A 25,923-nucleotide genomic window follows, 5' to 3' on the forward strand; every position below is an offset into this window, starting at 1 on the left:
GAACTCATCACTGAATGTCCTGTTTCAGGATGACTGTTGGACTTGAGGATGATTACACTTTATAAATAACAGGGAAAAATAAAAAATAATAGATTTAGTTTGAACTAGATCTGAGTGTTTCCAGGATTGTTACTGTAGCAACAAGAGGATAACAGTTCTGTTTTACAGCTGTTATCTGGTTGAAGTATCAGTGTCTGGTAGAAGCCTTGGATAGCCATACCAGTATTTAGACGCATTTCTAAATCCAGGTCTTATCATCTCCCCATCTCTAAATATTCCAGCTGTGTTTTATCATTTTAAGAGCCTGTTTCTTTCTCTCCTTCTTGACCCAAGGTTATGCAAGCAGCATGTCTGAGCACAGGAATAGACTCTTCCTTTCCGGCAAAGGGACAGGACTTGTTGCAGACATTTTACTATAGATCCACCCTGACATCATTGGCTGCTGTGACCTCATGTGGAAGACAAAGTTGCGATGCACATTTTTCTTCAGATATTTTTAGCTTAAAAAGACAAGCAGGCCCTGTTTGTCTGATCTCCCACTTATGAGGCATACAGTAAGTGGAGTTCTAAGGAAAGAATCAGTAAAACAGCAGAATCCAGAAAAAAAGTACTTGTCATGAAAGCAGAGCTGAAGCACCACAGTTGATTGTCAGAGAACTCCATGACACAAGAACCTGGGTGAAAGGAAGGGCAGGAAAGGGAGTCTGCTTACTAAACTAGGTCTTTTCTGGGGCTTGGCACAGCCTCTGACATTTAAAAACAGCAGCCTTGGAGAGTCTCTCATATGCTTTGGCATGCAATTGAAAGCTCTGGTCATCTCACAGCATGGTGAGCTCCACATAGGTACACTACACTTGAACGATATAGATCTTTGGGGGGAGTCAGTGGTCAATCACTGTTGCCCAACACGTTTTATCATAGAATCATAGAATCATAGAAGGCCTAGGCTGGAAGGGACCTTAGATATCATCTAATCCAACCTCTCTGTCATGGGCAGGGATGCCTCTCAACTAGATCATGATACTCAAGGCTCCATCCAACTTGGCCTTGAACACCTCCAGGAAGGGGGCAGCCACAACATCTCTGGGCAATTTATTCCAAAGTCTTGCCGCCCTCAGACTGAAGAATTTCTTCCTAAGGTCCAATCTAAATCTATTCTCCTTCAACTTAAACCCATTTTCCTTTGTCCTATCAAAAGCACAGATTAACACACAGAAAAAGATCCATTAATGACAGTAGAGAAAAAATTAGTGAACACCAAGTATCTCAAAGAAAATGTCAACATGAAAACACTGTAAAGGAAAATTGCAACACGTTCCCTGTTTGAGTGGTCTCCTCTCCCCCAACGCCTGCTCCTGTTGGGGGATCTTACAAGTCTGGTGTGAGCAGGACTTTTAGAGATGGATTGCTTTAGTCCATTTCCTACATATTCCTTTCTTCATAAGCAAATCTGATTTGTACCTTTTTCCCCTTCCTCCATCCATATTCTTAAATCTACCACCTTTCCATGCTGGGACACATTAAGCTGTTGTTCTTGCTTTCAAGCTATTGAAGGAAATGTTATTCGCAGAATTGAAAGGAAGCTGCCTTCTTGGACTGATCTCAGTCTTTTCCCAGTATCCCTTAATTCAATAATGTACAGTGGTTTAAAGGTGATTAGTTATTGTGTTTTACAGTCTTGTTTCTTTTTCTTACGTTACACTTATTGTTCCAAAGAAGGGAAAGTTCTTCCCTTCAGAGAGATTTATAAAGACATTGTGCTAACAAGTTATTTTGAAAAAATCCCTGTTTGACTTACAAGACAGTATATGTTGTTTATTCTCCAGGGGCAAAAACAAGTAGTCCTTTCCGTTTTACTTTCCTTTTTCCTTTCCTTTATCCCCTCCCCTTCCCTTCCCTTCCCTTCCCTTCCCGTCCCTTAGCAGCTCAGTGCAACGGTGCATTACAAGTTTCAGTTTTTCTGCTGGTTCCTGACACGTGCAATTTCATTCGACCTTTTCATGCAGAGCGTTACACTTGGCAACAAAGTGGATGCTAAACGCCTCCCACGCTTTGCTGTATTCTCTCCTTTATCCTCCAGTGAGAGCAGCAGCACTTTGGGCAAGTCTCAATCAAGATATTTGTGCCCTCTCTCCTAAACTTCAGGCCACTTGGTAAAAGATGCTACTAATCTCCAGTTACAGCAACGTTGGCTGATGAAGTTTGTAGAAGTTCAATGTCTATATTTCTGCTACAGGGTTTGGGAGGGGGGGTTGGTTGGTTGGTGGGGTTTTTTCTTTATTAAACAACCTGGGCTTTTTAGGGCAGCAGAAATATTTTGTACTACTGCTAGGCCAAACATACTCCATCTCAACTGTGCAATGATTCACTTGCTTAGTATATACTGACCCTTAGTGGTAAGCTGAGAATTGAGTTGCATTGCCAAGTTTCTAAATTCTGCTTTTCTCTCTGGCCCAACTGTTCAGAAAATGGCAGGAATATTTGGCATGCATCAGGATAGTCTATCTATATAAATAGCCCACATTGTCTTCAACACACGTAACAGGCATGTTAAAATAAGGATGACAGGTGTTATTAGCTCTTCTGAAGAGGGTGTTGTGGGAAGCTGGAGTGTCGAAAGGTTATTCCAAAATGCAAAACAAAAACGTTGGCATTGAGAAGCAATACTCTCCACATAATGAGAAACAAATAAGAACTCAGTATCTGGCACTAACGAACACCTCAAGCGAACTGTGGAACGAGTATTAATTAGGTTTCCAAAATAGCATCTTTCTGAAAAGCAGCTGAGGTGTAATATTGCTCCTTATTAATCAAAGCAATGGGACAATGTGAACTCTGCAAAAAAATAAATGGTTTGCAGATGGCTGTGTACATCTTTAATAATGACAGAAGAGCAAGTTACAGCTTTAAATGCCAGAGAGCTTTTCTGCATCTTCTTCTTTTCAGAGAGCGATATTTGCAGTTTTCAAGGCAGTGAGGAAAGTGTGTTGGTTTCTTATTACATTTTCCCTGCAGCATAAATTCTGGTGATGTGCTTCTCTAATCATGCTAATTATACTGCCATATGTTGCTCTCATCTTTCCTTTTCTCTCCTAATGGGACATAGATTCTCTCTTTTGAATATGTCATTTGTTTATTACATTTATCAAGGGTTTTAACATTATATGGGACTTTTAATTGCTTTTTTAAACACTCAGCAGATTGAATATTAAAAACAGCCTTGAAGGTCAATTATAAATAATATTTAAATTGCTCATGTCATTTTTATTCCCTAATTTACTGGAAATACCAATTCTGTAGCTCTGCTCCTGTACCTACTATTTACTTGAGAGCACACATGTGCACCCCAGAACTATTCTGCCCACAGTCACAATTCTGCTCCACCCCAAACCACCTTGTGACTAACAGAATAGGGTTCTTTCTCTGACAGGAATGCTAAAACAAAGATGCATCGTGCATCATATTAAAAGGCTTGACAGAAATATGCTGCTATTCTTTCCAGTTGTGAACTACTAAACTACCTCAAGCAATTAAGGTAAGAAAAATACAGTTCACTCCCAAAGGAGAGGGATCTCAAAAAAATAAAAGAATTCACGGTAGCAAAGTTGAGCAGTGCTTTGTATAGAGACATTAGGTCCTCTCCACTGCAGAAAACAATCAGTAAACCAGCCAAACACAGAGGGAAGGGGAAGGGGAAGGGGAAGGAACAACCAATTACTATCAAATTAATTCCTGGTATAATGACATCAGCTCTCTCAGCTTTCATGGAATTGCATCATAAGTGAATTTGATCCTTTGGCACTTTGAGTTTGGATGAAGATAATCATATCAGGCTTTATAGAAATAAATAGCAAATACTTCCACGTCATTTGATGCTTTTTCACAGTATTATCATACAAGTCTGACTCTAATGAAAGTCCTTCTTGCAGATTCAGGAGTGTTGCTTCTAAAAGCATCAGCACTCGTACCTATGTGATGATGAGAGAGCTTCATAACAATAGTCCAAACAAAAGTGAAAAAATTCTGCTTAAAAAATTCTTCTTAACCATGTTGAAACTCAAAGCCCAGATTTACCTGCTATTTTGATTTTGACCACCTTATTTATGTGTAATTTTATATTACTTCAGGCTTGTAATGATCTATACAGAATGCATACAAATGCATGAATTGCATATGTATATGCATACAAATGCATAAAACTCATGCGCTTTAAAATTAATATGTAATTTCTTAGAAAAGCATATTTCGTTAAGATATTATCTAACTAAGCTCAGCTAATAGAAAGTTCTTCACAAAAGAGTTATAAACAAAGGACATGAGAAGTGTTTTGCAGCAAAGTTCAGACCCAAACAGTTAAAATCCTGGTTTTAATAACAGATTTTCACATTTATCTTTGTGGTTATGATTTGCTTCTTTGCTCCCAGGGGACTACTTAGACAGTCACAGTTTGATAAAACCTCTGAATGTTTGCCCTGGGACATGGAAAAGGGATGTCTGGAGACGCACTAAATAATTAAATGACCAGTAAAGTAAAATTATCCCAGGAAAGTGGCCTAAATGTTTGCATAGTGTGTTTGACCGAGGACACTTTCTTTTCCTCATGGTATTACACACCATTTCCACTAATTTTTCCACAACAGTTTTCAAGGATGTGATTTTTCAAAGAATTATTTAAAAGTGGGTGCACGCACCTCAGACAAATCTTTGATAAATTACTAAGTATGAATCTCTTTAAGTTGCTGTGGAACAATGCTAGTCGCACTTATATTTTTCTCCTCATTTAAGAACTGTATAGACTGTTAAAATTTATATTTTAGGCACTTACCACTGAGGATCTTGATTTATTTGTTAATTTGAAGTTATTCTGGTCACAGTAGCAGCTGATCTGGCTTCTGGCATCTATACAGCAGCAGAAGATCCTTTGCACATGTAGCTCGCATAGCATCTGGGAAAAATGAACTGCAAAGACTGTGATAAAGCACTCAATTTATTTCCATCACGTACCTTGTTAGGATTTGATACACATCTAGGTCAATGGGGCTCTCCACTCATTTCCAATCTGAGTCGGAAGGCTCCTGTTTACTCTCTGCTCCACTGAACTTGGATGATTAAATTTACATCACACCATGCAGGTACCTCTGAAAGTCATAACCTTCCCAAAGAATTGGTGCAAACACAAACAATCCCAGTGACCCCATCAATACCAACTCCCAGTAAGAATTTTTTGGAGTAAAAAAATGTACTGTTGGTTATTGTTTTCTTCATGTGAGGGCTACTTTAGCAGTAAAGGCTAAGAAGGCAAGGCTCGCTTAAAGAAATTGATTTTGAGTGCTGTGAGGATGCGAAGGAGCTTGTCTGGCAAAGCAGCACAGTTATGGAAAAAGTGTGGAGTCAGAAGTGCGTGAAAGGACTGGGAACAACCAGTTGGGCTCTGTCACCTTCCAAAGATAACCATGCGTAAATGAGTAAATATCCTTCAGGAAAGCAAATTTGTAACTTAACACTCAGAAGCTTCACAATCCTTGCCCTCAAATCAAATTTATTTGGGAATATCATCATAAGAAGTACGGACAAATACAGCAGAATAAGAACACACAGTTTTAGATTGCTTTGTTGAAAATTAAATAAAAAAATACTGGCTAGATCATAACCCATAACAGTATTACATAATATATCTGTCAGATATCTCAAGATAAAAATACAAAATAAAACTCTTGAGGGCTAAACTACAGCTACAGCTCCTCAATGTGCTCAATGCAGTGGTACATGCCCATAATGCTGTGGGAGAGATGCATATACAAACACCATTCCTTATGGCCCCATGCAGTGTTTTGGTAGTGCAGCCTTACAGGTTTCAGGGATAAAATGATTGGTCAAGGAGAGGCCCTCTCAAGAAGCCTTTCTGCCACCTGAACGTGAACTTCACCCAAGGTCAAAGCCTTAACTAACACATGTTGGCTGTATTGGTCTTCTCCACCAAAGAAAATTTTTCCTCATCCAGACAACACAGTAAGCTTTGGGTCACGGCTTGGTAAAACATTGCTAAGAACAAAGGAAGAGGGAGCATTAAAGAAAATCTAAGGACTCCTCTTGTATTTCAGGAACATCTACCACAGTGATTAAAACTGAATACAAATGAGCAAATAGGATTATCTATACAGAAACCACATTTCTATACTAATGAACGAGTTCTCCTGTGAGATCAGGAGCTCCTTCTAGCTTCTGCAGTGGGAGCTCCTGGTGCTGAATCTAACAACAGGACACTGAGAGCCCCATGGGATTCTCCGAGGACTCTGCAGAATCTATTATGATTCCTGCTTTTATGTCCAGGAGAATATTCTTGCAGAGTATATAAATCATGAGGGGATAGAGTCGTAGGGAAAAATAAAAAATAAAAAAAATTCAACTATGGTGAAAATCTGATTGCTCCAGACTTTCAGTTTCAGTGAATCATAAATTACAATGCTGAAGAACACTCTGTAACAAACAAATACCTAACTAGCTTAGTTTTTAAAGATATCAGTCACCTTTCATTCTTTTCAAATTTGGTGTGAACTGCAGACATTTAACATATCTGAAATAAGGTCCCAAGTTCTCAGGTCTTACACAAGAAGAATTTCGACTGCCACAGCATGTGGCAATTTACAACTGAAAAAAAAGTCTGATATGACCATTATGTTTCTTCTCTTGTCATAATGACAATAAGAAGCCATAAGATGGTTTACATTTTATTATAAAGGAAAAAAAAAAAGTCCAACATTCCCAAAAAGGATGCAAAGGTGCACAAAGTGGTCCAGGCTACTAACAATTTGCTCAAACACTAGCAGGGAGTATATAAATTCTTATTTTAGCAAAAAATATCGATTGCGTTATAACATATATGATACAATTTCGTTTGTTAACATTTCATTCGTTAACTGCACTGTACAGAAATTTGTCCATGCTAAATACAAGCCCTGGACCAGATACACAAAACAATTTCAATGCACTTTTTACATCCTATATGCACAAACATTTCTTAAGTTAAAACTATGCACACTACTTAGGCATAGTGTGTGTATGGCTTACATATTCAATGACAGGAATTCCACCTTTTGGCATGCCCTGACCCCAGGGCTTGGAGCTCGCACTGTTCCCAGCTCGATTTCAATTGCTCCACTGTCAGAAAAGAGACAGTCAACAGATATGGGAGGATGTGTAAGGGTCCCTCAGCCTAGGGTGGCTGTTTTAAGATCCCTTCTTCAGCTGGGACAAGGTGTGCCCTTGCTGAGGTTGAGCATGGTGCTTGCTGAGCTCTGGTTACATCCCTGAAGCAGCAGAGGCAGAGCACACAGGGGTCAGTCATCTGTCTGGCCTCTGCACAGAGAGGAGTGCTGCCGCCCCCACGAGTCCTCTTCAGAGCGGACCATGGCTGATTTACAAAGACTTTTGGCCAGTGAGGTAATAACCACAGGGTCCTAAACGGAGAACTGGGAGTGCAGCAACATGAGCCACCCCAGTGCCAGCAAGGCAGAAAGGGAGGATGGAAGCTTCCTAGTGGGTCCCAGCAGAGAGAACTCAGGTTGGCTGTGGCTGTGGGGGATGCCTGGGCACGCCAGGAGGGGACACGTGCAGCCCCAGGGAAGCAGAGATGAAAATGGGGTCTCTTTCTGGGCACAGTTCAGGCTGGAGGGCTCATTCTGAGGCTTCTTGCAGAGGTCACTGCCTGTGTGCTCCATTTTCGCTGCCGCTCAGAGAAAGATGTTCCGGTGTTTTCTTTTCATGGAACAAATGCTCGCAAGGATTTTTCAGAATTGATATTGTCACCTTCGCTTTTGAGACAAACCACGGTATAAGGCCTCAGTGTCACCTTCCAGTTCTGTCTGAGAAGCAACACAGTATTTTGCTGAAGTGAAGCCGTTTTCATGTCTCTGTATCTCCCACCCTACAAAACAATAAGCACCAGCTTTCATGGTAGGGCTGACATCATTGTTGATATACTACAGGACTGAGAATGTTTTCATATTTAATACTGGGTGCTATTAATTAATTTTAAAATGATATTTCAAATACTGATTTGTTCAACGCCAGTTCTCTCCATAGGGCAGCTGCTGCAGTGGGGTAGAATCATCATTCACACAGGCTGGTCAGTGTAACTCTACAACTTCCCTGTACAGTCTACATACTTTTATTTCCAGATACTTTAAGGAAGCTAACAAATAGGGCTTCTATGTTGCATGCAGCATGATTGCATGAACGATTAGCTATAACAACATTTCAGTATGACTTTCCATTTCCATTGGACGCCAGTAGCAGTGACACATAACAGCAATCCTGGGCAGATGATAAACGTGTTCTCACATGTCTCAAGGTTAATTGGAAATGTCTGGTGTCAGTGATGCAATAAAGCGAGGCCCAACTTTGGCTGAAAAAATTATTTTGGCTAGTTTAAGAAAGCAGAATAGAAGAGGAAATAGTCACAACAAATACAACTGAAAACTTGCAAGTTGTTAAATGCCTTGAGTTATCAGCTCAGGGTTTTATGTTTTACAGTTTTGATCATTTTGTCCAATCACTCTCCACAGAAACAGGATGATCCAAAACCAAGTTGACAGGTAACAGCCTGAGAGCACAGGGTAGGAACAGGTAGAGTTGTTCTTTTCTCCTGCCAGAGAGGTAAAATGAAAATTCATAAACAATAGATTTTTAATACTGCTATTTCTGTTATTTAATATACATGAATTGAGGATGTTTTACTGCATGATCATTTAGACTGACATTAAGGATTCATAGATGTAAAAGCACTGTTTTTCCCTTTTTTAGTTGTAGAAAGTGGGATGTACTGTGTCCTCATTTCAAAACTTTGTAATAAAACCACAACTGGAATAGAAAAGGAGGATAACAGTAGCACCAAGTGCATCCTAACAGTATGAACCTTTCCCCGCTATAAGAAATAAACAACAGAATTACCTGTCCTGCCTGAAATGTCAGAAGCTTTTAAGAAATAGCAAATCTAGTTCTGTATCAGTGCTTCTTTCTGCTCAGTGGCTTTTACTAGATCTTCTGTCTTCTTACAGTGTTTAGGTTCACCTGGAAGAAAAACAAAATGGATTGGGACCCTGATTGCGGAAGTTAACCTCACTAAGCTAAGAGAATCTGCACAACCCCAGACAGACATGAACTTTTACCTCCTGACTTTTTTAAGGTTAAAATGAGGCGTCAGCCACTGCTTTCTTTAATTGCTTTCTCACCAGAATAGGATTGAATTAACTAATCATTATGGTCTAATCATTATTCTCACACGGCAAAAGACAGAATGAAAGCAACAGATCACAATATGAACCAAAATATGAAGACAATTACATGATTAAGTGTTAATAAAGTGGGTTTGGTTTATTTTATCTTCCAACTTACTGAAAGTCAAAATTCACCCTTTACAGAGAAGTGCTGTTTAAATCCTCTTTAATGTAGGCTTTCAAATTGGAAGTAAGCTTCTCTCAGACAAAAAAGACGCCAGTGTCAAGTTCTACAAATTCAATTAATTCAATCAGGTAGAAGCAATGACACCAAGTGACAGAAGCAGCTTTCAAACTAAGTGATACAACATTAATTTCAAACCGACAATCATAATATTAAGCTATTGCTTAAACTATTTCAGACAAGGAAATTACAAACTGAGATAGTAGGCATGGGGAGAATGTAGCAAACTCAGAGTCTTATTTACCAACTATATAGTAACTTTTCAGCTTTAAACAGTTGATTGAGTGATCCCACCAGTGATTAATAAAGCTGAACTGAAAAATGTGAAAAAGGAAAAGAATAGAAGTCTCAAAAGTGGTGAAGATGAGCTGGAAGAATCATAAAAGTTAAAAAATAAAAATACATGCAGGGGAAGATTTTTGAAAGTCGGAAAACAAAGGTACAAGCAGCTGAAAGGGAAAGCAGATGATGTGTGATCTGAAAGGAAAATTGAAAGCTGGCAAGTTGAAGTTGAAGAAGAGGCTCACCATTCAGAAAAGAGAAAGGGAAGAACTCATGAGAATGAGAAAAAAAAGAAAATTAATAGCTATGAATTCACCATGGCTTCACTATAGACAAGAAAGATTTGCTAGTGATTTTACCCTTGATTCATTGTTTTTAATCGTGGCAGAGTGGGTGTTGCCCCCTCTGTAATGTGGTCACCAGCAGAAGTGATAGATTCCTCCAGCAGCATTCTTCACCATCTCCATTATTTTAAATAAATTTAATGTAGGTGGAATACAGACAACCAGTTCCCCAAAGGCTTCTGAAGTCTCAATATTGAAGCAACATGAACTAGAACACGAAGGACTCCAGACCATTCAGCCTGCAGTATCTTTTGGAGGAGTCTAGCAAAATTTTTTCTTATTATTATCCTTAAAAACTAAAATAGAGTTTTAGGAGTGGGATAGGAGTCATTTATGGAGGCCTTGAAACAAAATCTTGGTATGTTTAATTTTCATAAAAACAAAACATTAACTTCTAAACCAAACATAACTTTCCTCCTATCAATGCATTAGCTTTTTAATGGGATAAACTCTGCCTTGTGAATGGTCGTTAATGTCTGTTATTTTCCAGTCACTATCCCTTCCACAAGCACATCCTTTGCTCATTTACCATAACCTTAGGTCCCTTCCAACCCCCAGCATTCTGTGATTCTGTGAACCTTCCCTCCAGCCTCATCCTACACACCAGCTCAGGTGCCTTCCCTTCGTACCAGGCTCCTGATTTACTGTTGCCCTGTTTCTCTACACAGTGTGCAGCATGATCGCTGCTGACCGAGGCACCACAGCCACCAGTGCCTGCTCAGCGTGGATGAGAAGGGTCCCACCTTGGGCTGAGCACCCCAGGGCCACTGCCACGCTGAATGGCCACGAGCATTTGCACGGCGTCGATGATCCCCACATCCCACTTGCGTGACCATAAATTAAACTGGAAAATTGTTGATGTGGATCTGCCCACTCCTATTTAACCCAGTTACCCTGCTGAAGCTTTCAGCTATTGGCTGCTGCTGCTCTTGAGTGCTTTGTACAACTGGATAGTCCTCTGCGGTCATACAGAGTGAAGTTACTGATAATCTTTTTTATCACAGATATATTATCTCCTTTACATTTTGATATTAAGGATTAATGTGGCTATCATCATGAGTGAAAAGTTAAAGTGTGCCAATTAGCATTTATAAATCACTGAAACATGCAGTTGTTTAATTAAACATAAGCAGACTTTAAAATTAATGTTCTAATTAATAAATCACTCGAGAGAAAAGGAAAATCATCACTTAAAAAAAATCATCTTATAAGAGTTCCACTTAATCTTGTAACATTCAATTAAATGAAAGTGAGATGATGGAAGTGACAAAGGTATTGTGGAAAAAAATTACATTCAGTCATAACTGGAGTTCTTTTCCCCTCACACTGACCAGAACCCATGGTAGAGCTACTCCTGATAGTAAAATGCAATAGTTAACAAGAAGTATGCCTACAAAGAGATGTGGTACAAGGAGAGGAAAACAATCCCCGTTTTCTCTTTTTTTAATGGGCAAGTCCCTCCTCATAGTACATCCAATCATCCAGTGACAGTTCCCAAGAATGCAGACAGACCATCTTCCCATGTCCCCCATCTCTGTTACAATTCAGTTGCTTACCCACAGAAAACCGAAATGAGTTTTCTGCTTTCTATAAACGACAGAACAATGGCAGCTAATAACTCTACTTTCAGAAGCAGGGAAAAAATGTAAGGTCATGCGTATGCTACCTTCTGCTTGCTTGAAGTGACACTCCACTGGAAATATCTGACCCTGGTTAGAGTCCTGTCAGGATCCACTGACCATCAACAAAGGTGCAGAAGAGGGGAGATGCTACCCGTGCTATATCTTCCTTCCGTGCCAAAAGCTACTCGGCACACTCATCCCTCACCATCACACACATCACTTATACAGAGAAAAAGGAGAGTGGAGTGAGAAAACAGAGATTGTTGTACTCCTTGCAGTTGTGGGCCTTCTATGCAGGCCGCAGCAATGAAACTCTTGCAAAAACACTAATATTAATTAACTGAAGTCAGACCACGACAATGACAGTTTAATGGATTCCCTCTATTTAGAATGATAGTGAATCATTTCACCTCTGTGAAAGAGAAATGTGAAACATTTTAGCCTCAGTTTTCCCTTTGGTATTGAGCATTGCAGACTGTTTCAATACTAAATGCCTGCGTTGCCTTTCTTCTGAGCTATCTTTAACTGGTGGCACAATCTCTGCAGTGGTACACATACCTACCGCTGAAACCCAGCAACAATTCATTTTATCTCAGAGAGCCAGGGCCTGGGTCTCACCATGTGTTTGTTGAAAGTCTGTTGCCCCAGCCCCCGTGCATTAAAGTGATGTAAATGCCCACACCATACCTTTTCAATTGGCAAGCCCAGAAAAAGCCCACTGTATATGTTATTAATTTATTTATGGAATAGTTGAGAAATTAATATTTGGTCTCCCCTGCAGTTTATTAGAAGCATAAAGTTCTGTGAAAGAGTCAGTGTTGACTTCAAATATTGTCATATTTCAATAAGATAGATAGGTAGATAGATAGACGGATAAGTTTCTCATTGGCTGAAAGAATATGATGACACAGTCTCTCTATAAATCATTTCAAAAGACCACAAAATATTAAAAATATTTTTTCTATGACATTTAAATACTGGGAAAATGCAAGAATGTTATTAAATTTAAACTATACATCAAACTATTTAATGACATAAATTCAGAATACAGACATCGTGACTCATCAACAAACCCCTACAACAGAAGAAGGCTCAAAGGAGACAGGCTGAGGCAGTGTGTCCATCAAGGTTAAGAGACAATGCAACGGGTGACTGACCAGAGCTGTTTGCAAAGCAAGCTGGCAATCTCAACACAAAGTGGAGTGGAGAGTGGCTTTGGTTTAGATAAGCACTTATGTCCACTGACTATATATTGCAGCTGAGGGGATCAGCCAGCAGTGTAGACGTTTCTCCTTGAGGTCTTTAGAAGAGCATAACTGTCTCCCTGAGTTAGCCAGGGCAGCGTGGAGAGAATGAATACATGACTCAACCCAATCTAGAGTATAAGAACTAAGCAACTAGCAAAATAATTTTGGAAAACGCAACAGGCTTGAGCTGGCTTCAAACTGAGTACGCCTTACTGGTGACTGGGGACACCCAGTGGCGTGATGGTGAGCATCTTCTAGAGACTGATAGCGGGATCCTCATGGGCATTGGGATAGAGCCGAGTATTGCAATTGCTCTATTTTGCTAAGTGCAACTTACATTCATAGTATGCTTTCAGTATATTTCGTATTACTCTGCCAAATTAGAAATCCAATGAAACATCAACTATCTTCAGATAGGTAAACTTAATATTAAACTTTACATCCTTCATGTGTGGAATACCTAAAAGAACCTGGTCAGACATTATTGGGCTCTGACATTAATAGGCTACAGAAATCAGGCAAAACCTTCATCAAGCACTCCATTTACCTGCGTATTTATCTATGCTGGAAAAAGAACATAAATAATCACTGAAGGAGATGGATTAGAGTAAATTTAACACACTGCAGTGAACTGATGTTTCACAAAAAGTGACAACTAAAAATACCTTCAAATATCAGATGCCGTTAGAAATAACATCTAACCAGTATGCTTATTCTCTGCATAGTAGCACTCTACTAAAAATTTGCTATAGTGCAAATCAGAAATGCAGCTTCACTTTGTGGTTTTCTAACTTGAGGGACTGTGAATTACTTAGGAGGGGATCCATGAAAGGTTAATGAGACTAAAAGGGATGCAAACTGACTTTCTGTAGCTTAAGCTAGCTGACCAGGGATGCACATTTCCACTGGAAAAAAATTAAGGATTCACAGGTCTAAATAGGTGAAAAGTCACTATTCTAGAATGCAAGATCTAAGGAATTTGGAATGCATAAATTCTCTGAATTTCCTATGACAACACCATTTTGACAATATAATTTCCTGTGACAATATAATTTCCCATGACAACATCAAGAACTGGTGACTACATCTGTTCACAAACCGTATCAGATGAAGTTTTCAAACTAATTTGAAGACCTATTCAGAACAGAATTTCACAGTGACTGGGCATGTGTTTGATCAACGGTGTGAGCAGTAGCCTCTGCTTTTTATACACTCACATCAGCAGCACAGCTTGTAGTAAAGGAGAGCTTGGAGAAAAATCCTTTCAGTGCATTTCACTTGCAAAGATCTTTATATAGCAGGTTAAGATTTTCAGGCAGAAGTTTAGCTTCAGTACAGAAACCTACATTTCTATGCCAAAACTTTCCGTCACAATCAGCAGCAACTGAGATGTTTGCTGCAAAACCTACAATGGCTCAGATGTAAGTTGGAGGATCTGAGTAACTGAGTTTTGGCTCACCACTCAGCTGCTGGATTTGCCTTAAAAATAATTTGCTGCTTCACTTCCTACATGATTAATCACTTGATTACGAAAGGATGTCTCTTGCTATATCTCCCCTTTTTCCATGATTTGTTTTAAGTCCACAGATTATGCACCACTGCCTCTATAGTGATACAAGAGCTAAGCAATGTCATCGTAGGAGCTCTGGCTTTTAGTTCAGGACCTTATCAATACTGCCTATTTCCACAAAACAACTAAATCAATCTCTTATTTCAGTTTCATTATCTATCTGAACTCTTTGAATATTGTCATCTCTAGTGAAGGGATATCCTTGGGTTGGTGGAATTCACGTTATTAAGTCATTTTGACCATCCTCAAGAAAAAAAAAATAGCTTCCAGATAATTTTTGCCCTTGGAAATACCCTATTAAAAACTCAATCACTTCTTATCCTTTTTTTTTTCAGTTTGAAGTGTTAAAATACAAGGCATTCTGTAGTAAATTCCCTGCCTTAGAAAATGAAGGAGATTAGCTTTTAATAACATAAGAAGTTTCTGTTCTTGTTGAAAAGGTGGAATGTAAAGATTGGCAAGGCAACAGAGTGCACTAACTGCATGCTGAATTGAATAAGACCTCTCAAACAGCACTTTTTTTGGTCAGCCCTCTCAAGACCCCCAAGGACAGTTACAACACAACTGCTACAGTTGCAGTTTTGTCTACTGTGTTCCTCATCCAGGAGTGGGGACACTTTTCTAAGGCACTTAAATTTCAAGTTGGGCTTCAATACAAACACTGGTGTAAAAAAATACATGTCAAAAGACAAAAATGTCAGTTATTAGACAACTTCAATTGCTGTGAAATTAATTTTAGTATAAATATTTTGATTTATGACCCTAAATTAACCATCTGTTATTTCTGATGGAAAAACACTGTCAACAGTAAAAGCACAGAGCGCTGGAATGCAGAATTCTAGAATAAGTGGGAGTTCTCCATAAAAAGCATTTTTGAGAAATACGCCAAGTCATACACTTACGTCTAAGCTAAGTCTTCTAAGCACTTCTGTGTTGCTGCTCAGAAAACGCCATACTTCTGGCACAGTATCGCAAGGCTCACTATCATAAAAGCATTAGTGATTTCAGCATTTTAATTAGAAGTGAGGAAAAGAAGTATCATTATATGCCTTCATTATTCTTATTATCCTAATACCTCAAAGCTTATTCTAATAACTAAATTCAGAAACTTCCTATTGCCTGGGCATCTTGCCCTTGACACTCCTCTACTATCACCCGATACTAAATCATATTCAGCTTGTGATAAAATACTTCCATTCTGAAAAAGTATTCAGACATTGTAGGGGTTTTCTGGCTGCTCTGTTTGTCCTGCAAACTAGTCAGGAGACTGATCCTTCTCACTGAGAGAATGGCACAGTTCCATGCCTACTACTCTTAGCAAATTCCATCTGCATGAAGTTAACTCTAAAATTCACATGACATTTAGTACAAAGGACATGGTTTACCAGATAATAATCATATTAGCTGTCTAAACTAAGGGGAGTGTATTTTAATAGCAAAAGAATAATTACCTATTCAAAGGGAAAATGTTACAGTCTGTTTTGAAAGTTCACCTCATTCTCCAGTAACAAACTGCTACTTAATTGCAAATACTCATCTTTAAATTACTTTAAAATAATTCTTCCAGTTTAACTAAAGGTCTTGGTATTTTATGTAAAAAAAAAAATCAGTTAGATACCAAATAGCTAATATAAATAAGATGATATCTGTTTATATCATAGAGCTTTTATTTGATGGTTTCAGGACACTACTGTTTTTACACACACCTAAAGGAACTCTTTTATGCTGGTGGTTTGTACAACACCTTACTCTGGGATTTTACATTACTGCCAAAGTTTGATAGGGAGATACCAGACACTGCTGCAGCTTCACCCTGGACAGCTTCGTTAGATTGACTGGTGCTCTGTGATGAAGTATTACCATTCAGTGGGTCTGTATTCTGTGTTTCTTGCTGGGCATCGGTGAGATCTTTCTGGTTCGGATCAGAGTTAGTGCATTTTTCTGAGTTGGATTCATCACTCAGAGAAGTGTCGAAAGAGACTACTTGTAGGACGATGGATCTGGGAGGACAGGTTGTACCATCACTTCCCTGACTACTCTCATTTTGTATCCTTGTTGTCTCTTCCTGTAACTGTGCATCTGTGGAATTTCTGCTTTGGTCTTTTTCCTGTTCACCAACATTTTTCACAAGTTCTTCTACAAAGAGGGAACAAAATATGTGAATTAGATAAGAAGGATATGCCACAATTGTTTGATTTCAGACTACTGACTGATAGAGCTGCACACAGGAACATTGTGAACATTGACTTTCTGCACAAGGACATGTGCACCGGTGTGTTTAAGAGGGGTCAGATTCTGCTCCCGAACCATAGTGGTCTGCGTTCTGGTTTGATCTCTAATTTGTACCTCTATTTTTTGGCCATGATACACAGCAAGGAGCATCATCAGACACATCGGAGGATGTGAGCAGGAGGATCCCATGTTGCAAGCATGTCACCACCACAGGACTGAGAAGAGCAGGAAGGACACACAGAAGAGCACCTTGCTGGGAATTGGGGGAGGCATCCGAAGTGAAAGGAAGCCATGAAGGCCTATCAGTCTGGAAAAGTCCAAAGTGACAGCTAACACAGAGCTTCAGCCGGAACAGACTTAGAGAGGTTACACACATGCAGTCCAGTACTGCTGTCATTACAGCTAGTGGCACATACAGAATGGCAACGAAGTATGAGGGAAATTAAGCTTCAGGGGTCAGCAACTACAGAGAAAATAATGCTTGTGGAAGGCTCTACTCCTTGCTCTATTGCAGAGACTTGGAGAACAGTACAAATGAAATGGCAGCACAGAAAGGTGGTACCAGGAGGAACAGGAAGAGAGAGAAAACAGAGAATAGAAAACTTGTGATGGAGCGAAAAGTCTGATAAAAGATGACTATCATCTTCATGGAGGGCCTATTTCTCTTGCTGTTAGAATCTGTTTTGTAAAATCAGATTTTAGAATCTGTATGCTATTATAGAAGATACGAAACACCATGAACTCAAAAAACGAGAGCATTGCAGTTTGAACAACACCTTATTAAACAGTTGCATGATATTACATGAGATTTCTAACTTAGCTGTCCACACCGTATTAAGGAAGGAAACCAAGCACTGAGATATTTAATGAGTTCAACTGGCACTTCCTAGAAAATCTGATTGTGAGTGACCAGTCCAAATCCAGACCAAAAGTGAATGCATAGGACAAGTGAAAGAGCCCAGTCTGTAATCACATTTCTACTGTAGCGAGCATTTGGCATGTCCATCACCTCACTTTTCCGAATCCTAAGAAAGCTCTCCCTGAAGTACAATTTGGTCTGTGAAATGGGACAGGAAAGAACACCTCCAAATCTGAACTGATGTGCAGAATTATGGAATAGTTAAATAGTTTCCTTCTTTTGTCAGTTCTTATAATTTCTGTCACACTTCCAAAAATAATGAGAACTTTCAAATTTGAGCTATTGTTAAGCCATTTATTTTTTTTAAACTTTAGAGACCTGCTTGTTTTGGACACCAGATCTTTTGAAACTTCAAGTATTCTTTTTCTACAGACTTCAATGCAGCTCTTACAAAGAAATGGCTGGGCTAAAGACATTAAGAAATATATATATATGCGACTTGAAGAAAATCTGATGTTCAATCTAGATATGTTAATTAAAGCATCTATCACTCATGGTATAATCTATACACATAAGGATTTTGTCCCAAGGAATTGATTTATGTGCCATATTTGCCTCCATACAGCAGAGCCACAAACATTTTTCCTTAACTTTAGTCTCTCTTCTGCTGGGGTCTGTATTATCATTGCTAGTGGTTTTGCTCTCTCTGTTTTAACTTGGTAAAAGTACCCAGAGTTGGGCCTGTTAACATTTTTTTAACTGTTAGGTATTGTTTTCTTTACAAGAACCCCAGTGTTATTCAGGAAAATTTGTGTGAGTTCACTGTAAAACAAATGGCTCCTCTTAACTCCTCTTTGAGAGGTGACTCAATCTTATTTCTCTCCTATGTAATTCTGTGTCACTTCTGAACTCCTGCCTTAAGTCACTGTCCTCCATGAGAAGCAACAATAGCATCTGATATGTAAACAGAAGTGTTGTAAATGTGTTGTTTTTCTTCCCTTGTGTTTAGGCTGAGCTGTTGATAAAATAATTGTAATGCATAGTTTTGCTTGGAAAACTAGCAGGAGTGGTAAGGCAATAGCCAAATTTCAGAACAGCTGAAAAATTCTGGTACTTGGTGCACCTACAGAAGATGTGTTATCTCATGAAGGTGACTTCTTTCCTCTCCCTTTTTCACCAGATACTACTCTCTTTTCATTAAGTCATCTTTTTTTTTTTTTTGTCTTAATATGTCCCTGAAAATTGAAGTAAATTCTTTATGGTCTTATTTTTTTTAATTGTTTGCTGGAGTGAATGGGAACACTGAATTCTTGTCAGTCCAGCAAAGGACTAAACTGTCCACAAAACACTACCACTGTTACCCAGCTCACTCTCAAGCACTGTGCTGTAGGACTCTGTGGTCAGCAATGCATTGCTGCTCCACTGCTGCAGAAACTCTGGTGAGCCTGCATTATCAACTACAACACTCATTTCCATCAGCTCAGTTATGTTACTGTCTGTGTATGCAGCCACACTTTCAGGACATGGTCTAGTAAGTGGTGAGGAAGTTTTTCCGCATTTTGGTACTTTCTCTTCAGTATACGTCCATCAACTTTCTTTCCCTGGCATTTCTGTAATAAGAGTATTCAATTACTATCATCTACACAGAACAGGGCTTGTAAGATACCTTTTTGTCTCCAGCAGCTGCACCACTTGAGCATATACTGACTTAACAAGAGGGAGAGGAAAAATATAAAAGCCATGTGTAAACAGAACACCTTGAATCAGGTAATGGCAACAACTGCCAGAGTGCTAAATCCCACTAAAGCAAATGTCTGCTGAATTACTTTGGTATTTCCACTGTCTGTATTGAAAATAAGCTACAATAACTTACCCTTACAGAAAGATATAATAACATCAAAGTATGAAGAATTAGCAAACTACTGAATTAGAGAGGAAAGCTGTTCATCTTCACTAAGAATTAAATTACTGGAGGAATCTGTAATGAAGAATGCTGCTGGATGTTACTGACTCTCTGTATATGACCACAAACTTTGATTTCTAGGTCTGTTTGCTTTCTTTTCTACTGTAAAACAAAACTCCAGAAAGCAATAACAAAAGACCCAAACCAAGATAACACAGGAAGGAACTGCACCTTTCTAAAAGACATGTTCTCACATCAGCTATTTTAAAGACAAGAAAAGAGAACAGGCAACAAGCGCCAAAACTTCGCAGGAAGACAGGACTGATCCCAGTGCCTCTGGGACTCCTAGGTTTAAAGACATGTCTAAGACTTGCCAGACAATCACGATTTTTCCCAAGCAACATGACATTTTCAAACCCAAGAATACACTGCAGTAACTCATTAAGTTATTCAGAACTGATCCCTTCCACTTTCAACTCTTCATACAAACTTCACCACAGATGAAGTATGTAAAACTAATGCAAACTCTTTAAGCCAGTGGTGCTTAAAATCACGGTATTACATTGCATAGAAAATGTAGCACATGCTTAAGTAGCTATCTAAACTTTTTACTAAAAGATTTGGTTAAAAACAATTCGCAAGTTTATGTTTTCCTGGGGTGGCTACCTCCACCTTGTACTTCTCTTTTGTTGCTTATCTGTAAGCCTAGGGGCTTGAATGCTGGGACTTTTGGGACGGGGGGAAAGGAGGAGCATGCTGCTCCGAGCCTACTACAGGGAAAAGTTGTTTCACGTCATGTAGTTTGTCATGTGCAGAGGCAGGCCAGCTCTCTGGTGTGTACTCCAGGGGGATATAGATAACACGTTCCATCATCAGGTTCAGTTATCACTCAGTCTGTGATTTACCAGATACTACCCATAAAAAACCATTTCATGCTACACTTAGCTCAACTGATTCATTGCATTTCCTCAAACCATGGTGAAAAATTCACCTTTTCCCACTGTTCTTAAAACTTTTCTGGGTTAGCTCAAAAACTGCTTATGACCTTAATGTTTTAGCACTGCAATTAAAATCAGTCACTGGTCCTAGATGGGACTCCTTTTAGCCCCTTGAATTTATTTTTCTCCAACAGATTAAACCAGCCCATTAGGGTAGATTTCATGTGTCAAACTGTCAGTCAGTTTCTGTGACTGGCACACATGTCCTCCCACCCCCTGCCCTTCCTAAGGGCTGCTAAATCACATTAACATGCTATCAGATCACCACTCTCAGATTTTCACATTTCAGCAGCTGTTACCCTCTTCTTATTAGAGAGTCTGCAGAGAAAATCTTCAGACAAAATGGAACCAAACCCTGTGGTTATTGTGACTTGAAGTATGCAGGACTGAAAGTGCCCGAGGGGAGCCCACAGGTACCATGCAGAGGTCTTTCAGAAGAGACATTTGTTATTCAAAGTTGCTGCTCACAGTTTAAAAAAAAAAAAAAAAAAGGCCACTCTACTCCAAAGATGTAATAGCTGTCATTTTTTCATATTTTTCCCATCAAAATTAAGCACAGGACAGTGAGAGAGCCTCATTCAGCCTCATATATTTTCATCCCATGCTGAGGCGGTCAGCCATCCCAGACATCCACCTTTGAGCCCTGCAGTACAGTCCACTGCCAAAAGGCACGAGGATAAGATTTGCCACTGATCACCTTCCACACAAATAATGCAACCTTTGGTCAGGTCCTGTTATGGTTAATTCTTCCGAAGGATAAAATGGAAACAACAAGTAATGCTGCTGTTGTATTATCCTGAAGATGGAGACATTAGCATGGTTCAGTGATGGGCCCCATTCGACTGGTGGCTGGACCCTTGGTCTCTATGCTGCGTTCCCTCAGGTTATTATATGACCTGGGGTGAGTGTCTTAAGCTGTCTGTGTCTCTTTTTACTCAACTATAAAGTGAAAACAACAATACTTACTAATCTCTGTAACTTTATTTACAATGACAACTACTGTACAGATGATAAGCATGATTACCTGTCTACACCCTTTTATTAGTAAATCTTTAGAACACTTTTATAGAAGAAAATAAGCATGAAGAAATAAGCATTTAGGGATAAGGAGTAAATATTGTATTTTTAAAATATTAAATCATTGTGTTACAATTTCTCTGTGTTCTAAGAACTGCCTCATGAATGATCTTATATAAAAATTAAAGCTTTCCCAACAAGTTATGTGCTTCTTATGGCTTTCTCAGTAAGTCAATACCTTCCAGACCTTAAAGTCCAGTTAGCAAATGTTTTCTTTAATGAAAGAACCTCTCAGACTCATTTGATCACCTTTACTGTCTATTTGCTACAACTACCACAACTGCAAATAGCAGTAGCCATCAATGCTATGTGTTGGGAAAAAAAAGCGCAGGATGGAATCATCTCTTTATCACTGTGTTGAGTTGAACAAAGACACATTATCCGGTGATTAGGGGTTTGGAATATTAATTAAACATCAAGACTTTCAAATTAGAATCCCAGATGTTTGATCATTATGGTAATTCCCTGTTAACAGGATTCCCTGAAAGGCCTGAGAAACATTCCTCTAATTCTCCAGTGGTGAAAGGTTGAGGACCCTTAGGCTATAAAGCACTGAGCTCCTCTGCATCAATTATACAAGACATGGTCTTTTTAGCAAAATGGAGCCATCTTATTTAGTGAGCCGTCTGTTAAGGAAGCTCTCAAACAGCTGCCTAGGTAGATAAACGCTTTCCTTACTAACATAGGCTTTTTCGAAATAAAGAACACTGTTCCATGCACAAGCTGCTTACTCTAAACCAAGTCTCAAGAGCAACTATATTTTCAGGGAGCAGCACCAGTACCTCCAGGAAATCTGCCCTGTCAGCAGCACTGTACGTGTATCTCGGTCTTCTGCTCCAGCTTGTCTGGGCACAGGAGTCAGGTTACCGTCTTCAGCCTTTGCTAAGGGAGCCCTTGCTCCAGCTGAAATGCATCCAACCAGTGCTTCATGAGTAGTTTCATCCTCAAAAGGTGAGAAGCTGGAGGGTCAGGCCAGAGCAGAAGATCGAGACACACTGACAGGAAATGATAATCATATGCGTTGTTGCTAGATTCCTTTCTATATTGCTTGTGCATCGGCATCACTACATTTTACAGAGAAAACTTCTCCTGAGCCTGTGAACTAATCCAGGAATAACGCCGAGTGTTAGCAGAGCCCACTGACAAGAATGCAGATGGTTCTTTTAACAGCATGAGTACTATTTGTCACAGTCAGCTCAGGAAGCATGTTTGGAGATCTACGCTAGCAGCAAGTCTGCTTACTACCACAGCACACTGTCCTCATACACGTGACCTCCTCAGTGCACACAGTTTGTCATAAATTACTGTGCTGGGAGCAATGATAGCAGTAATGCCACTCCTTTCACCCAGTAGTGATTTACCCCTGATATTTCTTCCCTCAGTATGTGCTCCTACTACATATGAATAAAACAGAACTTCATACATATGCCCAGAGCTACCTAAAGACTTTTCATCAAGCAACAGAGTCAGAGAAGATAACATGAGATCCAAATAGATGGAGCAAATTATCTGAAGTGCAAGGTCTCAGGCTGTTCACTTACAAGCTTTATCAAACTTGAGTGCAATCTAAAAGGAATTTCAAGTGGAAAGGGAACGTATTTTAATATGTTTCATTCTTTCCTAGATGTTAATTTCGCACAGTCTGATTAAGGATCTTTTCATGATGCATCTTCAGAGCAGATACATTGCTGATCTGGACCAGTTGGGGAAGATTGTTTCTCCCATTATGTAACAAGGAACTTAGGTGCTACTTCACATAGTGCTCTATAGAGGGCTGTGTTCACTTAGTGAAAACTTATTTCCAGCAGCCCTTGGTGTCCACATACAACCTAAGTGCCCACATATTCCACCCCACCTGAATGGAAAATAAATCTTAACTTTCACAAAACCTATATAACGCCCCCACAGCTTTTATTAAAAAGCTTACTGTCTGTGTACAAAAAAACCATAAATCTGTACTCAAAAGTATTCGCACTATTCGCAACATTCCTCTAGATTCTATTCAGGCATCGTGAAGTTCTCCACACTATGCTCCAGCCAACTGCAGATAGGCACAATTTTCTATACATCTCTTTCTTGTTCTCAGAGGTTTTGCAAAATAGATTCAACCACAATCACACGGAGTCGATATTGCTCATCAATTGCTGACCTCAACACTAGCTATTTCCACTTACCCATCAGTTTTCCTAATGTACATTCTACTGTAATTCCATAACTCTGTTCAGGAAATATTTAGACATACTTCATTAGTCAAGTTGATGGAAGACAAGAAGGGCATCCTAGAATACGGACAAACACAATCTCAACAAAGTCCATGGAGTTTGTAGCATTAATAGCTCTTTTTTTCACAGTAGAAAGCATGCTCAGATTTTCCTGGATCTTGCTGGGCCTCACATTAATATTAATTGTATAAAGAAACAACCATTTACCCAGAAGAATTCTTAGAACTTTTGCTGCGAGAAGCTTTTTGTTTTCAATATCTGTCAACAGCCCAGTAAAAAATAAAGTAAATGTATCAGTAATTTGCAGAACACTACAAAGCACTGGAAATATCTCTGATAGCACTGTACACCTCCAAAACAATATACCAAAAAGGTGATGCACCAAAACCACAATGGTTAGTTACATGCATTCAGAAATGGCACAATTCCAAATAGCAAGTTCTCCATTCTCCCATACTGAGGGACCTTGCCTGTAGAGAGTCCAGGGCTACTTGGTTTCTGCAGGCTGTAGCTAAGCGGTCTTGGACACCCTGACGTTCTGTTGCTACTACTGATCAGCACAAATTAGCAGCTTTGTACTTTTTACCAGTCAGTATTAGTTGGACAATATCAGAAGAGGCAATTGATCATATGAAGCTGCTCATGAAGAAGAGATAATACTAGTTAAATCTCCTCCTCAGCGCTGCCCCTTCCAGTAACTCCCAAGTCATTCTCAGAACAGATGTATGGAAGCTTGTTCTTACTTCATATTCTCCTAATAAGAATATTAATTTGCAATTTAGCACTAAATTAGGATTTAGCACTGCCCACGGTGTTTTTCTATCTTTTCTGACACCTCTTTGAGAAAAAAGAAGGTGCTTTGGATGATGGGATGACTGACACAGGGTTCCAGGGTACCATTCCTTGCAGTCAATGTCAGGTCATGTACAGCAAGACCAGTCCCAGCAGTGAAATGTTACACTGAAATATGCCAGGCGCTTGCTTGGAAACAAAACTGACTGTGGACAAAATATTTCTGCATGGCATTCACCTACCCTGGATAAAGGTTATAAATCACGTTCCCCAATTATCCCAAATCATTTCACTCAGATAACTAACTCAGGTATGGCTTATGAACTAAGGTGCTTGATGCAAGTTTGGCCTTATTAACTATCAACTGGCAAATGAGGAGTCATTTTTTGCCTTGTTTGGGTCTAATATACGATGTGATTGCCCAAATCTCTAGATCCACAGGGTCATTTAAATAATTGCCTACAGCATAGTCCCAGGAAGTCTGCGTTACTGGATTCTGTTGTATACAGTGGGGAATAAATAACATTTCTAATAGCAAAATACAACTTTTATGTTTCTTAAGGAATGTGGCAGCACATATGACTTTGAATTGTTTATTTTGGCATTTAAAGAAGATGCCAGTCTCAGTTATGATTAAATGTGCAAGAATGCATGTTTCTAAATCAGACTGCTAAAGCTAAGCTGAGGACCACAGACCCTTGTTGTATAGGCTGTAAGTTTACTACACCTAAATTTTTGACCACCTACATCTCTTTATACCTCCTGGGAGAGCAAAACGGGACCATCTAAACAAACATTAAGACATAAAATATACGAATACAAGACAACTGTGTATTTTTATAGAATGAAGGAAATTAAAAAGTGAAAATAGAGGAGATCTTAGGGAGTAACCTACAAAAACATTCCACTTAGCATATCATACCTTCTACTGCTAATTCTTTCCATCTTTCTTTGTTTGCTTGAATGATCTTCATCAAGTTGTCCTTAAAGCTTGTCAGGTCTACAGTTGCTAGAGAATTTTCTGTGTGAGTTCCTCCATCACTTGTACTTTTAAAAGTGGGTCGTCTTTGTGCTTCAGGATTGCTTACTGCTCCCAAACTATTTTGGCTGCAGAAAGGAAAAAACCCTAAATTATTAACACAGGCAATTTTATTAATACAGAAGCAGTTAATTTAAGTCAAATTCCTTAGGACCCATATGCAGTCACTAACTTGAAAGAATAGTTTTCACTGAAGAGTGCCTAAGACACGAGACATTTCTTCAACTCATGAAGCGGTAACCTGGGACCAAATCTTTTTCTAGGGAATTCTTGAAAA

At 39.2% G+C, this 25,923-nt stretch overlaps 1 protein-coding gene across 1 annotated transcript in view; it reads right to left on the reverse strand.

Moving 5' to 3' along the window:
* Positions 1-8,992: 8,992 nt before the first annotated feature.
* Positions 8,993-25,923, reverse strand: part of LOC104274155 (calcium/calmodulin-dependent 3',5'-cyclic nucleotide phosphodiesterase 1A-like) — a gene marked incomplete at its 5' end in the record, with an annotated part of 37,962 nt that continues 21,031 nt past the window's right edge. Inside the window, 3 exons of the mRNA XM_009869698.1 lie at positions 8,993-9,069; positions 16,385-16,660; positions 25,530-25,714. Coding sequence (XP_009868000.1) covers positions 8,993-9,069; positions 16,385-16,660; positions 25,530-25,714 — 538 coding nt within the window. The remainder of the gene's footprint in view (positions 9,070-16,384; positions 16,661-25,529; positions 25,715-25,923) is intronic.

The sequence above is a fragment of the Apaloderma vittatum genome, unplaced genomic scaffold, assembly GCF_000703405.1.
Source record: "Apaloderma vittatum isolate BGI_N311 unplaced genomic scaffold, ASM70340v1 scaffold22795, whole genome shotgun sequence".
Taxonomy (NCBI): Eukaryota; Metazoa; Chordata; class Aves; order Trogoniformes; family Trogonidae; genus Apaloderma; species Apaloderma vittatum.